At 41.6% G+C, this 16323-nt stretch overlaps 1 protein-coding gene across 1 annotated transcript; it reads right to left on the bottom strand.

Moving 5' to 3' along the window:
• Positions 1–742: 742 nt before the first annotated feature.
• STX12 (syntaxin 12) lies at positions 743–15679 on the bottom strand. Its single transcript, XM_027444082.3, has 9 exons — positions 15473–15679; positions 11809–11878; positions 9634–9733; positions 7666–7803; positions 6769–6812; positions 4777–4882; positions 4206–4278; positions 3953–4035; positions 743–2180 (listed from the first exon to the last, which is right to left on the bottom strand). Exons 1-9 carry the CDS (start codon positions 15582–15584, stop codon positions 2088–2090), a joined length of 819 nt encoding a protein of 272 aa, XP_027299883.1. The 5' UTR covers positions 15585–15679; the 3' UTR covers positions 743–2087.
• Between the last annotated feature and the right edge of the window lie 644 nt (positions 15680–16323).

Raw genomic sequence — 16323 nt, 5'->3', positions numbered from 1 at the left:
GCTCCTGCGAGGGGCAAGCGCCCAGAGCCCTGCAGGAAGAGCGGCTGCTCCCACGAATCAGCTCATCCTTTCCCCAGCTCTCCACGCAGCGCAAGCCACCCGTGAGCCTGCCACACGTGGCCCCAACCTGCTCCTGCTGCAGCAGAGATGCGCTTCTCACTGCAACTCATCGCTCAGGATTGCTGCTCAGAACAGCTCCTGCAGCAGCTACACAGCTAAGCTCCACAAAGCAAGGAGGACAAAGGAGTCAAGCAACTGCAGCAACCCTAAGTCCAGGGAGCTGGGTTAGTGTTCTCAATTCCCACTGCCTGAAATTGGCTGGAAATAAGGCACCCAGGCTTGCCTTAAAGCAGGGGAGGGGGAAGCTCTTTCATTTCTTACAGAGGTGTAAGATCCAAAGGAATCTCCCCCTACAGCAGACGATGCATGAAGCACCAGGATCTATTTTTAAATAAGGAGCAGAACAACACGTAGTCTGTTTCCTTGCTCTCAAGTAAGATTTTACAGTACAGCTTCAGCAAGGACTTCAAGTTCTACTGCTCTGCAAATAATCAAGGTTTACCTGCATCAGATTCAATTTTCTATCAGCTACTGTGGTTTATGTCCATGTGAGAAAATCAGTAGTTTCAGCTGTTTCATTCTGAAGAATCAGGGACCACACAATTAACATCAGAAGAAACACTGCTGTTGCTTTTATAAAGCAGGGTAGGTGTCTAAATCACGAGAGAAAGAAGCTGTGACAAAGGCTTTTAAAAGTGTTTATTAACAGTTATTAGATGGAATGATGGCGCAATAGTGCAAACCACTGTGCAATTGGGAGAACATCCTCCCTTCCCAGCTTTCACATTTACTTTATTATACAGGAGACATGGAATAAGGATTAAATACAAAATGGGTCAGTATGATGCATTTACCACACTGTGTTGGGCTTTGGACAGATTGCTGTTCCCTCAGTGCATGTCAGTTCAGAGCTACACAGTGAGGAGTGCTTGCTACATTCTGTCCAGCTCTGCTAGCAAGACAGTTGGAACCAGCAATCTTTTTCATTTGCACGCTCATCCACAGTCTCAAAAACCTAGCACTTCACCCAACCAATTTCTGCACTTTATTTCATAAATAATGGAAAATACCAAACATTCACAAGCCATACGATATTTGCTAATACACTACAATAATCTTCAAGATGCAAGATTTCACCTATAACTCATCTGTCTTGCTGGCTTGTAAACCTGGAAGTGCCCACTTCCTTATATTTCCACAGTTTTCTCCCTGAAAAAAACAATTAGGACCAAGCAGCTAAACTGTGTATTTTAGTGCTTTGAGTCAGCATTGGAAGAGATTTATTTGTCTAATAACAAGTCAGCTAGTTTCTCTAAGGAAGCTGCATTGACAGACTGTAAGTTAAAGGACATCCCTGTCCTCAAATTATGTGTTCCAAAAAAAAAAAGCCATGCACGAAAATTAAAAACAGTGAGCCTCAAGGCCAAACTGACCAGTTACTAAGTACACAGTGGTTCCAACTATCATCCATACATACTTCTCCTTGCCTTTCAGATCTGCAATGGCATCTCTTCTTCAACTGAATTTAGAACACAGCCACTTGGAGACTAATAAAAACCATGGGGCAGATGCTGGAGACTTTAGAAACTGATGAATTAAGGTAGTGCAAATTATTGTTGTGCCCTCTTTGAATGTCATTCTTATTCCAGTCCAACAAGTTACCTACACATATAAAAAGTTGAGATTGTGCCACTTGTCAAAAAACAAGACATCTCCAATTATTGATCACACTTCAGCATACAGTTGGGACAGGGAATAATACATTACAGAAAGCAAAACCACAAGATGTTAGTTACATAAAACAATATAATTTGTATATAAACTGATATATACTGTCTCCATGGTTCACTAATTCCAAATACTAGTTATCTGCACATTAGTTGCTAATATTAGTTGCTATTACTATAAGTAGTACCAGCTTGTGCTCTCTCAGGGTGGTCAATTCATTTCTGAGACTAGTCAGCCTGTTCGTGCTGGGGGGAGGAGAAGGAATTCTCAGCAATGAGACAAGGTTCCATGTGAAGATTTCAGTTTTTTGCCCGCCAGATAATCAAGACTATGATTATAGAAACCACAGCAAGACCAACAATCAGGATACAGATCTTCTTACGGGATTTCTTCTAATGAAAGAAGAAAAAAAGCCACTTATACCAAGAACAGATGATGACAAAAAGCAAGAGTTTTATCAGTTAATGTAACTAGCTTCAGTGAACTAGAGTACTCAATATCCATACTTATTCAGCGGAAGTAACCAGAGCAGTCTGTACACTTTCATGTTCCTGAAACAGCATGATCCTGCAGGTAAATGTAGCTAGCTTAGGAGCACAGTGGTCCAAGACAGGCAATTAAGTCAAAATGCAACAAGATTTGCTACTTTTATGGAAAACACGAGCTTTACTTCAAGTTAGCTACAGAAAGGGAATTTAACGCCTACCATGTATTTTTCATACAAAGTGATGCCCCCATGACTTCAAAGGAAAGCTAACCATCTCTAGCTATTTGGATTTTCTAGGTAAAACAAATGAAAACACTAGTCCTCAGATGCAGTCTCCACATAGCAACTTGGAAGTGGTGCAGAGGTATCATCACATTTCTACAGTTTAAATGATTTAATATATAGTTACTGTACCTGGACTTTACAGCTTTGATCATCTTATTCATCATAGGAAGCTACAGTCTGTCTACATACACCAAATATTTATAACTTTAAGGATTTGAGACTAGTTATAATACTTAATTTTCTGTCCAGAAAAACACATCTAATATATGCCTAATAGCTTCCAGACTTGGATTTATTAAAAGTTTTGAAATATCAGTAAGAAAGCCATGGAGACAGGGAATACTACATGTGGCCAGGTGGCAAAAGCTACTTTCCCCTCCTTGCAGCTTCAACAGCTTTCCAGCATCTCCCCACTCAATAGCTTGAGAGCGTCCAGTTCTCTCCTTTGTCTGGGAGTCTGAAGTCCCAGCATTGAAGCGTTTATAGGACTGACTCCAGCAGAACCCTTGCTCCTTCACAGAACCGAAGTTCACACATAAGGTACAACAATCACAGAATTGTTGTGGTTGGCAGGGACCTCTGGGTCCATCTGGTCCAACCACCTGCTCAAGAAGGAACACCTACAGCAGGGTGCCCAGGATCAAGTCCAGACGGCTTCCGAACATCTCCAAGGAGGGAGACTCTACAACCTCTCTGGGCAGCCTCTTACTAGCACTCAGTTACCCACACAGTGCAGAAGTACTTCCTGGTGTTCAGATGGAGCCTCCTGTGTTCCAGTTTGTGCCCACTGCCTCTCATCCTGTCACTGGGCATGCACGTCCATGAACAACAACGAACAGATGCTACAGAAAACTATGAGCATTGTAAAGGAGATTTAAGCAGCAGTGAGAACCACTGCAAAAGAGTGAATGGGACAGGAAGGTTGGACTACAGGATAGAAACTGAGCAGTTAGAAAGCTGCTGTAAACCCCGGTCATCAGAAATTTCCTTAATCTGGGCAAAGATTTTATTTGTTTTTGCATCTTTACATGTAATTTTGGCTTGGCTGATGTTTACAAGATGGGCACAACATGATAATTTGTTGTTAGCAGAACTGTTCTGCCCTCTCCTGAGAATGGCAAAGAGATGAATATTTAACTTGCTAAGCATATATAGAGAATGCATAGTCTGTCTGTTCCTTCATCTGAATTAGAATGCTAAATTCAATACTATTTTTTTGACTTAAGTGCTTTATCTATTCCTTTCAGAACTATTTTGTGTGAATGCCAGCTTGCACAAGCTGTTCTTAAATAGCTCGTTTGGTGTGATACAATCCTTAATATGTGTCCTGCTACGCCTGTACCATTATTCCTCTCCTGTACATTGATAATAATGCAAGCACATAGAATTTACCTGATAATAGGCAGCTCTCTGTAACTGCTCGCTGGCTCTTTCCACATGAACTTCTGCACTTTCCACATTTGCCTCTATGCTATCTATGGAAAAATAAGAGAACGTGTTGCAAAAGAACTCAAAGCTCCACTGTTTAGAAAAAAATATCAGAAATATGATGATACTTTTTATACAAAATATCAGAAAAATTGAACTATGCAGGCAGATGACGCAATTAAACTAAAGAGAAACTTCCTATTATCCAAACACTTACCAATCATATCTCCTTGGTCATGAATCATCATGGCTAAATCCTTAAATATCTGATTGACATCCAAAATATCTGCCTGAAGACAAATTTGACAAGTTACAACAAACACTGGTTACAGCTTTTCTAAGCCTCATTCTTAGTACCTCTTCTGAACATTGCTTGAAATAACAGAATAGATACCATCATTTACTGACCTAAGGGACTTGATGCTACTGTTGATACAACTCAGGATTAACACCAAAGCCTGCTCCTCTAGTAGTGGGAGTAGTTCCGACTACTCACTATTTGTTTCATGCCACTAACAGTTAGCACAGTAGGGAATTGAGATGGACATTGTGACATGAGTTGCTTCTACCACCTCTGAAGGATCACCAGGATCTTTCCTTTCACTGAAGGAAAATATACCTAGTCTCCTTCAACAGGAGCAGGGAGATTGATCTTGGCATCAATTCTCCCTACAAGGAACTCTGTTCCTGCACCTTCAAGTCTCTTCAGCCCATCCCATTATTTAGCACTACACGACTTCTTTGGTTCATCTCCAAATACTGTTAACCATGCAGAATCTACTGTTCACCTCTAACTGCCTGATTGCTGTTTCTCTTTCTTTAATAAGTTCAAGGTCCTGTTCAGTTATTGCCACATCTTCTTCCTGAGATTGCATTTGATTCCAATCTTCACCACTAGGAAGAGATGGAAAGAAAGTAAGACACTGTTTGTTTCAGCAAAGGCTTATTTCCATACTAAATTTATAAAAAGTAACAGTGAATTGAAGTTGAAAAGACTCCTACAAAACAATCTCTCAAGTTCCTGGTCTTGCAACCAGATACAGAGGCAGATTTATGACAACTACAAACAGGAACAACTGCATAGTAGGGACAGGCCAGGAAATGTGAAGGAACTGGAAAACAGTACATGCATATGATACTCTATGCTAGGATGTGACCATTGCCTATAATGTTATAGAATTATTATTGTTTTATTTATTTATTTATTTTTTAATATCTGTACCATCCTTTCCTCTCACCATCCACCCCAAAAAGGTGGGATCAATAAAGGTGAAATTCTTGGTGGGAAGTAGCCTGCAAGCACAACACTATCAGAACAAAAGAACACCTGAGAAGCATGTCAGTTCAAAGATGCTCACTTGCTATCTGGCATTTGGAGATACGAATAAAGAGTATATTTTAATTAGTTTAATTAAGAACTGCAAGTTAAATCACACACCAAGAGAGATGTTAAGAAAGAACTCTGCACCTCATCTACCCCCATCTTGATTTCAGCACTTTGTAACTGTACGTTACACAAACTTTTGCAGTGAAGGCAGTATGCATAATACAAGGTCATCTCCATGTTCTGCATAAGAAGTTCAAGTGAAGCATCATGGAAGTGATGAAACTACCTGAAAACACTAATGTCACAATATGCCTGTTGGGTATAGAAATCTAAATCACACAACAGATAAAAAAGAAACCAAATCAAGCTACATGACTAGATCATAGACAGCTGAAACATTGGAATTCAGCTCTGAGATGACCGTAGGGTTTTCAGGTATTTAAGGCAGAAGTTTCTGACATGTAGCACATAAGGACAATTTTAAAAGTGGAGTAGCTGCTGCTACATGCTCCTATATCTCAATGAGCCAAAGGCCTCTGCATGAACAGGTACTTAGGTGGTTCCCCTTCCTTTAGTAAGCAAGGCCTTCAAACTCATCACAGCATATGTATAACTGAACAACGTGGGGTCTTCAGTTCTGACTCAGTACATGGAAACACAGGGCTAACAAAGGGGATGCGTACCAAACAGCTGATCAGATGCAGCACAGTTTGCAGAGGGAGTGTGGGTAGATGAGACATGTAAGCTAGGTCTCGAGTTGGAACACTAGGAGGTTTATACAGATAGGGTCAACATATTTCACTCTGCATTTCTAAAATACATATAGTGGAAACTGACACAGTAATCACAAACTTTCGGAGTGTCTGAAGTTCACTTTACTCACTCTACAGAGTTGATAAAATATGCTGCAAACTTACTTGCTATGCAAGCGCTGTTACTGCAGAAACTATACAAGCATCTGACGCTACCATAATGTTGAGTTGTGCATCGCAACATCAATTTGTTATTATGTCCAGGGCTTCAGAATTTAAGACAGCCTTGTACACTAGTCTGTAATAGCTCTAACTTAGCTGCTAGATAATACCCAAACCTATAGAATAGGTACAGAATAAGCTCTTTGTGGAAAGAGTCATGGTGACAGAAAACATGTCTGGTAATCTCGTGCTCACAGTCCAGAAAACCAGAAGCTCCAACTGCTACGTTCTAGGGACTGTACTATTTCCATTGGGGCAGTAATCAATAACCTACATTTAAGTATAGTAAAATACTGTCATATGCACTTAGTGGTTTTTTCTATACTGTATATTACAAGTACTGTAATAATTGCATTTCACATCTTTTGGCTTTTCATTTAGCTAACAGAGCTTTGCCCAAGTTACAATAATATACCTTACTACGATGATTTTAATTATACATAAGTAACAGTAAAAAACAAGAATGCAAGGAGTGTTACCTATCAAATGAAACTAGCTGTTCTTCTCTGAACCGCTCATCAGCCTGGAAGAGATAAATGAGTTATTAGACTTGTAGACTACCAAAAGTAGCAGCAAAACCAACTGACATATCTAAAAGACAAAGGCATGTACTGTCCAGACAGTTCTTTGAGAATCTACTGTCACTTCAACTTTCAGATTTAACTTAAGGTAATTAAAACTAGACGTAGATTCATCTTCAGATTTAATTTTTAAATTTAGATTGTCTCAGCAAATATCAGATGCAACTGAGAGATGAAGAGAGTCTGTTTACTCAGATCAGGTGTCACTGTCTGTCACTTATTTTTTAAGAGCACAAACCAAGTGATAAAGGTATTCCCTTGTATAAGTTAAGAATGCATACTTAACACAAAGACTTGGGACAAGGGGAGAAAAATGCTTTCACTGGTCTTTTTATCAAGACTTCTTAAGGGCTACAGGAGCTCTTGTAAAAACATAACAGGGAGAATATTTGAATATACATTGGAGATGTTAGTAAGACAGAAGCTACAATAAAATAAAGCGCAAGGTTAAAATGTAATTTAAGTTATGGTAAGCTTCCAATCAACCTCAACCTTTATAGCCTAGGGCTGATGTCAAAGACCAGCCTTCAAAACTAAGCTATTAGCTGTACTTTGACTTCCCATCTCATCCTCCACAACATTTGCAACTACAAGGATTCCTTCCCTCTTCTACTAACGTTGAGAAGAAGCACATTATAATGAATGCCTAGTAATTATGACATCTGGAATGACAAAATAATATACTGAGGCCTCAGTTATGTGTCAGTAGGCAGATAAGAAGCTGATTGGCAAGTAGAAATCTCTGAAAACACTTGTAATTCTCTATTTGTAGGAATTTTGTAGTGACGTACTTACAGAAATACGGGATCCAGCTCTTGCCCTTGCTACAGTCTCTTTTTCCTTCTCTGATACTCGTCTCTGTATTGCCTGGAAATTATTTAAGGCTGCGGAGAAATCATTCATTAAACGTTCTTTCTGAAGCCTCTGTTGACGCTGAAGAATTGAAACAAAAACAAGTGTTCAGATATTCCCATTCACTTATTGTAACCAGACACTCCAAAACATCAAAAAATATGCTGCCATTCAAGTGATCTTTTGATTCCACCATTCTGGATCTGGAACTGGAGAGAACAAAAAGCCCATGATATTTTCATTTGCTATACCAAATGTCTATGCCTTGTTAGTGCAGAAAAGTTTTGTGTAACACAAAACTAGATTTAAATCAGAGAATTAAAATTGAACTAGAAAGGAGTTCTACACTATTAAGTTTATTAAAAACACATGCCAGTAATCTACCTCATTTAATTACGTACCTTTTGGATACTTACAAACTTTAACCCTCTATTCCTTTACTTAGCCAATTTGTCTTAATACTCTCTTTTCCCAGTAAGGCTATCACCTTAACTTTCTCACAAAGGAGGCCTGAGCACAGCAGAACAACTCTGGATGTGTGAGGCTGTCTGTTCTCAAGAACACGCCCCACTATCCCAGCTTTGTGAGCTGTCTCTCTCAGCCATGCCACACAAGCCTGCTGTTATTTTAATCAGAATATCCGTTCTGATAGAATAACAATTTCAGTTTATCTTTTCTTTAGTATCAACTTATTTAGCTTCCCTAGATCACCTCCTTTGAGTGTTGTGACATCCCAGTTATGGGAAAAATGAAGTTGTGGAAAAAACTTGTCCCAAGGACAGTTAATACTAAGGCCAATTATGTTTTCCATTACAGAGATTTCCAACAGCTGTCTCAGGGCTCCAGTATTCTAGAACAGCTGTTCTCAGGCTTTCTAGTATTGTGATCCTTCAACAAGCTTGTATCAATTCAACAGCAATGTCTAAGAAAAAAAGTATTTTCAATGAGCTCTCCCCTGCATAAGCTGCTACAGCAGCCTTATAATACTCTGCAGTTTTCATCCGAGCTGTCTGGAAGCAATAGCTCCTCTGCCAGGAGAGATCCTCAACACTATACAAGCTCCTACAGATTTTGACTGAACAGCTCCATCAGGTTTGATTTACCTTCAGAAGTTGCTGCCACATTCAGCAACATGCATATGTCTGTAGTTTGCTCACCAAAAGGAGATTAACTGAGAAATACTTGCTGAACAAACATGCATAACATGGCCATGCTTACAACTAGCATTTAAACCTTTAAATACAGAATTAGATCTACTACGAAAACAGCTGCTGACCACTGATCATCCCATGAGAGTATCACAAAAGCATATAAATCAATACCACAGTACTGATTTAAAGTAGCGTCGAGAAAACTTCAACAGCAGAGGACTGTCCTTTCCCACAGGGAGACCATGAAGGACTGTTTAGCAATCATAATCATTGCCTCACCAAATTTATTCAAACATGAGCAACGTGAGAGCCCCCACCCCCAATACAGCCTCCCCCACCCCCAATACAGCTAATGAATCACATGCAAGGGAGAACTTTTTGGCAGGATCACACTTCATATTGACATGCAGTTTGCACTAAGCTCTTTTCCTAAAACACCCTCATGTCACCAAACACTTCCTGATCAAGTGTATTTTTCAGAAATTTACTCAGAAAAAGAACTACATATGCAGGTCTCCATAAACATTTACAGATATTTGCTGCTGAGAAGTGTCATGTTGTCCCTCCCCCACCTCAAAGTCATAGAGTCAGGACATAGCCAGCTTAATTTATTTTCCCACTTCAAGAACTGTCTTCACTCTAGAAGGCTGCTGTCTTTTCAGCTGTGCCAATTCAAGCTCAATGAACTTGTGTTCTAAGTTAGCTTAATGAAAAAAGGGACCAAAAAAACCCATCCTCCATGTAAATTCTGTGTGCATACCTGTTCAGAAGCAGACAGAGGAAGTGGCAGAGACCCCAGCTCCTTTAGATATTCATTGGTCTCTTTGGCAAGGCAGTTTGCAGAATGCTGTAGCTGTTGTCTAAAATAAAGAGTTCAGAAGCAGTTATACAAGTTTCTTCCGAAAAAGCAGTCTCTGAGCATTTCAGTTTTCACAATATCAACCAAGAAAGCATTCTGGGATCACATATCTTTATGGATCCTTTTTAAGTAATGGAAACAGCTTCTACTTTGAGAAATGCAAGGCCTTTCCCAAATAAAGGCCTTAAACCCCCCACTCAGTCACAACATAAAGATTCAAAGCTATCAGTGCAAAGGATCTACTGAAGCAGCACCTCCATTAGTACCGCAGTTACAGGAAGCCACTGGTTACATGAAGTATAATGTTAAGACATCATCTTGTACATGAAATATGTGGTTTATTAGAAAGATTAGTGCTTCTCAGAGAATAGAACTGTAAGTTTCATTTGGCAGCCATATGTGTATATGTAACAGCAGAGACCAAGAAAATACAATAATAAAGCAAGGATCAAGTTGTACTAGAATTTAATAGGTATAAGATGTGTCAACAGATACGGGTACTCCACATGCACAGCAGCACAAGTACAATTTAGGACAGGTAAGACAGATGCTTTATTAACTACGGCCATAATGAGAAAACATTCAGACAGCATCTCTCTCTCCCTCTGCTACCTTGTTCCATGCCAAGCAACTGCAGACATACAACCTATATACTGTTTTAGGAGGGAAAAAAAGGAAAAGGAATCGCTTCAATATTAACAAGCATGTTATCCCCCCTTGGAGGGATTGACTCCTTGAGTAGCCTGTTAACTGCCACAATTCTACAAAGCAATCAAACAGAAAATATGGAGAGATGCCTCTTGGTGGAGCCTATAGGAGTAGCACACCCAGTATTAGGTTAGAAATGGGAAGTTTGAAACAATCAGACTTCACTTTTTTTTTTTTTTTAATAGAAATGTTCCTTTAGGATAAACTTTTCAGCCAGACCTCTCAAATCTTAATAATTCTACTCTTACACCACATATGTTTAAGTGAAAAGCAGCTACTTAGCCCAACAGATAACATGAATTGGCATGTTCAGGCTGCATTACTATCTAAGTTGTCTAGCAGTAGATGAACTGCGTAAGCCACCCAAGCCTTTTGTATTAAATTTGTATGGCAGCTGACAATTTGTGGAGTACAACCACTCACATCTTAGTGAAGAAGAGCCATTTCCGCAACAGAATTAGAGTGGAAATACGTTAATTTGGTCACCAGTGATTAGTTCTTTGATCTACTGATTAAGTACAGGTTAAATCACCTGAACAGCTCAGGAAAGCAGATTCCTTTTTCTCTTTGGCTCTGATCACATCCTCCAAATGCAATGTACATTAGCATGAACTATCACCATGAGTCATGCATTTATCCAAAAATCCACTATTACAAAAAAATTGGGATGTTGGATATTCAGAGTTTCAAGGTACAGTCACATGAGAGATAATGGAAGAACTCGCTTTCAAATTTCCTTACTCCAAAAATTGTTCTTCTCATAACTTGCTATTTATGCTTTTCAAGTTTGTAAAAGATGCACAGACATACAGATTCCCTGTACAGTCTCTCTCGAAGATATTTTAAACTATATCTGTTAATACATTTTCTATATTGTTCCACAATAAGAATTTCCTAGTGAGAAGCTTTATGTGGCATTTTGATTGCCGTAGAGGATTGCTAATCTTTCCAGTACCCAACTCCTTCTGTACTAAAAGATACTTTTTCAACAAGTGTGGGTCTTCTTTGCTGCTTTTTACTGCTCTTACGTGAGGACTAAGTACCCAGTATGCCATTCATTCCTTTTAAACCACAAGTGAAGCTATTAAGGCTAGTCCTCAGTATGTTAGCCATGCATTAGCTGTACTTTACTACCCTTTTTAGATACTCTATACCAGTTTCTAGTCAGTCCTATCCAGCAGCTTAGAATGGCTTCTCCAGAGTCCTGACGGCACACGCCGCGAATTACTTAACACATCTAGTCTTTTTTTTTTTTTTTTGGTAGGACTACATTAAATTGCATCTGCCCAAAGCAAGTTATTCTGTTTCTCTAAGAATACAGAGGCAACTAAAAGAACCTACATAAAAGTTAACTCAGTTAATACTTACAAGTTTTCGTGGAGCTTGCTGGAATCCTGCTTGGTTCCCAGCTGGCTCATCAAATTCTTTATCTGCACAGCTATGATAAAGAGATCACAAGATTAGTTAGTAAGGCAAGTTCTAGAGTATTTTATTCCTTTATGAAGTTATTCTTCCAGCTTCTCCTAAAGAAGGATTTCTCTTAACATTTCAGTTAACTCAGGCTGGTAAAACAACACTTATGCTTTGCATTTAAAGCAAAGAATGCATTTTAAACATCCCCATTTAGATGCATTCTAGATTACTAGACCAACTTTTCATCTAAGAACATGATAGAGAGGTGTACATATCCTGAAGGCAAATACCTGTAGCTAAAACCATGCCATGCTCCTCTTTCTTCACTCTTTTTGGAACTAACAAAGTTGTTTGTTTCTACCAACCTTATTTCAGCATTTTAGGCCATACTTCTCCTACAAAGAAAGGCTGAGAGAGCTGGGCATGTTTAACATGGAGAAGAGAAGGTTCCAGGGAGACCTCATTGAGGTCTTTCAATATTTTAAGGGGTCTTATAAAAAAGATGGACTTTTTACCTGGGTAGATAGTGATAGAACAAGGTGGAATGGTTTTAAACTAAAAGAGGGGAGATTTAGATTACAGATTAGGAGGAAATTCTTCACTCAGATGATAGTGAGGCACTGGAACTGGTTGCCCAGAGAAGCTGTGGGTGCCCCATCCCTGGAGGCATTCAAAGCCAGGCTGGATGGGGCCTTGGCCAACCTATTCTAGTGGGTGGCATCCCTGCCTAGGACAGGGGGTTGGAGATAGATGATCTCTGAAGTCCCTTCCAGCCTGAGCCATTCAATGATTCTATGACTGTGTTGCCACTTTCACATATTGTAAAATTGCTTAATATATTAGTGCTCTGTTTTAAAAACAGATCTGAACTAATTGCACAGGTTGCTAACATTTATATATATATATATATGAATTATGCTACTCATTATAGCCAAAACTTGCTGCAGCACTGGCACAGTCTTTCAAGTACAGCAGATAGCACTGGTGTACAGTTATCTTACATCAATTTGTGCTTACATCAAGCACAGTTATCTTACATCAATTTGAAATCAGGTTGTAGCCAAAGAGATGTTCTAGCCCTCTTCTTACCCTATTACTCTCTTTCGATGGTTTCCCTTGTACAGGCACTAGGTATCATGCAACCACAGTATGAATAGCATCAAGCTGTTAACCTTTCTGAAACGCAACTACTGCTTCTTCTCTACCTCAGAAGATTATACTTGAACAGATCAGCAAGCTCATTTGCTGTAGCCGCACATTTTTTAGCATTATTAAAATAAAGATGTTAGGAGCACCATTTACGACAGCAGTACAGTGCTTGGTTGGCTTAGGTTGATCCTGACATCATATCCTATCCCCTCCAGCAGTGAGACAGGCAAGATCAAGAATGATCAGCTCAATATAGTTCTACAGACAGCTTAATGGTGTTGAAATATCCAATGAGTTTAACAAAATTTACTTCCAGTTCAGTGAGATCCTACCGTTGCAAGCTCTGTTTTTAGCCTGGAGCATGCCACTGCAGTTATCAAAAGGCATTGCTGAAGAAATATCAGGTTCCTACAACAGCCAATTCTTTTAAAGGGATGTCCAGCAGCTTATAATAATGGCAATTCAGATGGGGCTACAATATGATTTAATCAGTATTTAGGCAAGGATTTTGACTTCTGCATACAGCGAGCATAACAAGTTTCTTGGCTTCTGTTAGCTCATACAGCGAAGAGCTGTTTAACAACAAACACACTGAGACAAACACAACTTCTAGCAAGACCACAATACTTTCACAGATCTGTTGGCCACAGGTGGGTCACAAATTGTTAGTCAAGTTAAACTGACAAATAACACACCAACTGTGTTCTGTGTATGGATATCAAGGACCAGGCAGGTGGCATTTGTAACATCTATAACATCTAGATACTTTTGCTATTTATTTTTTCTCTCCTTTGGAGGAACATTCCTGTTCAAGTCTCACTTCCATGCCAGGCAGTGTGCTTTTTGTTCTCCTCTTTGCCAGGTTGATCAGTCTGCTGTGCTTAGCTTATTTCAGCCAACAGCAATGCGCAGAATCTACATGAAATGACAGAAAAGCCCCTAAGAGGCCAAAGAACGAGGCTGGAGCTCTTCACCTGTATTCTTTAGATGGTGGGTGTAAGTATCAATATAGATAGCCTCCTCTGCCAATAGTTTTCAGTTTAAAAATACTTTTTCAGGCTGTAAAGTCTTCCATATACAGACTATTACGCATTTCAGATTATTTACAGCATTTTAATCTCTCCTCTAGATGTTTAGGTAACACAGACCCTTGCAAGGAATAGTTTTACCAGCTCCCTCCAACAGTTCACTGTACATTTTGTGTGAGGTGTTAATTCTACTGAGTTTCCCAAAAGGAGTGAATAAAGTTCAGCTGTGTCCACTGTTTGGTTGCTGTTTTTCCCTACAAGGGATAAAATGAGGAATGCGAAAGCTTAAGGCTTCAGTTGCTCTTCTCAGGTTTGAATGGAAGTCTTTTATAAATGCAGAACACAGTTAATTACCATAATAGTAAGTCAGATGTTCTGTGTGCTCCCAAATACCTTGATAAAAACTGTAAGGCTATTTGTTTCATTTGAGATAGGCAGCACACTGAGATAGGAAGGCTGCTGGTCATGAGACAGTGGAGTATTGTACAATAAATAAGAGAAGCTGAACTAACTAGAAGATCATCGAGAAGTCCCATGGAACGGAAAAAAAGAAAAGCCATGTTATCTGGCAAACTAGGGAGCAATTTTACAGGCAGCCATGGCTATACCAAGAGGAAACAAACATGACCGAGGAGAAGCAAAGCAGTCTCAGCAACATTCATAGCTTTGTGTAATCAAACTGGAAAACTCACCATCTTACAGTAGAAAAAACATTTTCAACTGACCTTGCCTCTGTGTGCATACATTTAGACAGCTAATTCTATTTTTTAGAAAGGCAGCATGTTTAGGAAGGGGTTGTATCAATAACTCTTTTGGAAACGACTCAATTTGTAAGCAGTATTTCAGTGATCAGTAACAGAATTTCAATGACTACCTTACGACATTGATAGCATTCTCTAATAACAAACCTATGCCCAAGAAACTGCAACGCCATTTCATTAGCGACACTGTTCAGCAGCAGAACATTTCTTTGCATAATTCTGCTCAGTAATTTAAGAGGAAGTCGCAAGTAAACATAAGCCTTCAGGAACTCCTGCGGCAGCAGCTTCTCCAGGATGCCCGGAACGAGGAGGGGTGAGGACCTCTGGCTGCCCACTTCCACACGGCAGCGTCACACCCGAAGGCACCCAGACACGGAGCAGCAGCCCAAGGGCGACAGCGGCTGGGCTGGGCTCGGCTCCGCGGGGGGCTCCCACGGGTGGATAAAAACGCCACGACCGCGCACGCTGCCCGGGCTGGCGGCAGCTGACAAGCACCAGCTCTCGTTAAACCCCGGCGAGGCGGGTGCGGAGCTGCCGGTCCGGCCGGCTCTCGGCCCCCGGCCCCCGCCCGCTCTGCCGGGACCCTGCCGGGGCTCCCCCCGCGGGGGGCTCCCGGTGAGGCGCGGCGGCCGCCAGGCTCCGCTCCCCCCCCCCCCCTCCACGGGTCCCGGCCGCACTCACTGTACTGCGCGATGCGCTGCACGTTGGCGCTGCATGTCTGGATGATGCCGCCGAAGTCCCGCGGCGGGGGCGGCGCCCCGGGCCGGTAGGTGTCCAGCGGGCCGTACGACATGGCCAGGCGGAGGCGGCGCGGCTCGGCCGGGCCCAGCTGCCAGCGCCCCACCGGCCCCTGCGCACGCGCGGCCGCCGCTGACGGGGCCCCCGCCTGGGCGTGAGGCGCCTGCGCGCTCGCGGCGTGGCGGGGCCGCCGGCTGCCGTGGCGACGGGGCGGCCCCGAGGCGGGGCTGTGGCTCCGGGCAGCGCGGCCGCAGCGGGGGCTGGCTGAGGGGGGAAGCCGCGACCTCCCTCTGCCCCGGCCGGGGCTCGTGCTGGTGCCTGGGCTGGGCTGAGGGAAGGGACGCCTCGGTTTTGTCAGATCGGACTCGTGCTGTGGCCAAGAGCCAAAACCCGCAGGAGAGAAGGAGGGGGATGTGTAACTGCAGGGCCGGGAGCAGGGGCAGACCAGCCTTTGGGCATAAGCTGTGCTCTCGTGAAAGCAGTGCAAAACAAGACCGTCAACATTTTAGGCCTTGGGAGATGGGAAGAGTTCTGCTGTAGCATCTTTGAAAGGCAACGTGTAATACTGACTTTGTAAAAGGCCTAGAATTTATACAGTTGTGGTTTAAAGCCAGCAGGTGGCTCAGCACCACCACACCACTCTTCAACTCCCCTCCCTCAGAAGGACGGGGGGGAAAAAAAAGATGAAGAAGCTCATGGTTGAGATAAGGGCAGGGACATCACTCACAAATTACTGCCACAGGCAGAACAGACACAGCATAGGGAGCTGAATGCAATTTATTTCCTATTGCTAA

Source organism: Anas platyrhynchos, chromosome 24 (assembly GCF_047663525.1).
Source record: "Anas platyrhynchos isolate ZD024472 breed Pekin duck chromosome 24, IASCAAS_PekinDuck_T2T, whole genome shotgun sequence".
Classification (NCBI taxonomy): Eukaryota; Metazoa; Chordata; class Aves; order Anseriformes; family Anatidae; genus Anas; species Anas platyrhynchos.
The sequence above is the reverse complement of the archived record's forward strand: the minus strand, read 5'-3'. Positions and strand labels throughout refer to the sequence as shown.

Coding starts and splice junctions, on each gene's coding strand:
- STX12 (XM_027444082.3), bottom strand. CDS start 15,584: ATGTCGTACGGCCCGCTGGACACCTACCGGCCCGGGGCGCCGCCCCCG. Junction 9,734..11,808: donor AGCAAGCTCCACGAAAACTT/GTAAGTATTAAC, acceptor TCTTTATTTTAG/ACAACAGCTACAGCATTCTG. Junction 7,804..9,633: donor CTCTGTCTGCTTCTGAACAG/GTATGCACACAG, acceptor TCAATTCTTCAG/CGTCAACAGAGGCTTCAGAA.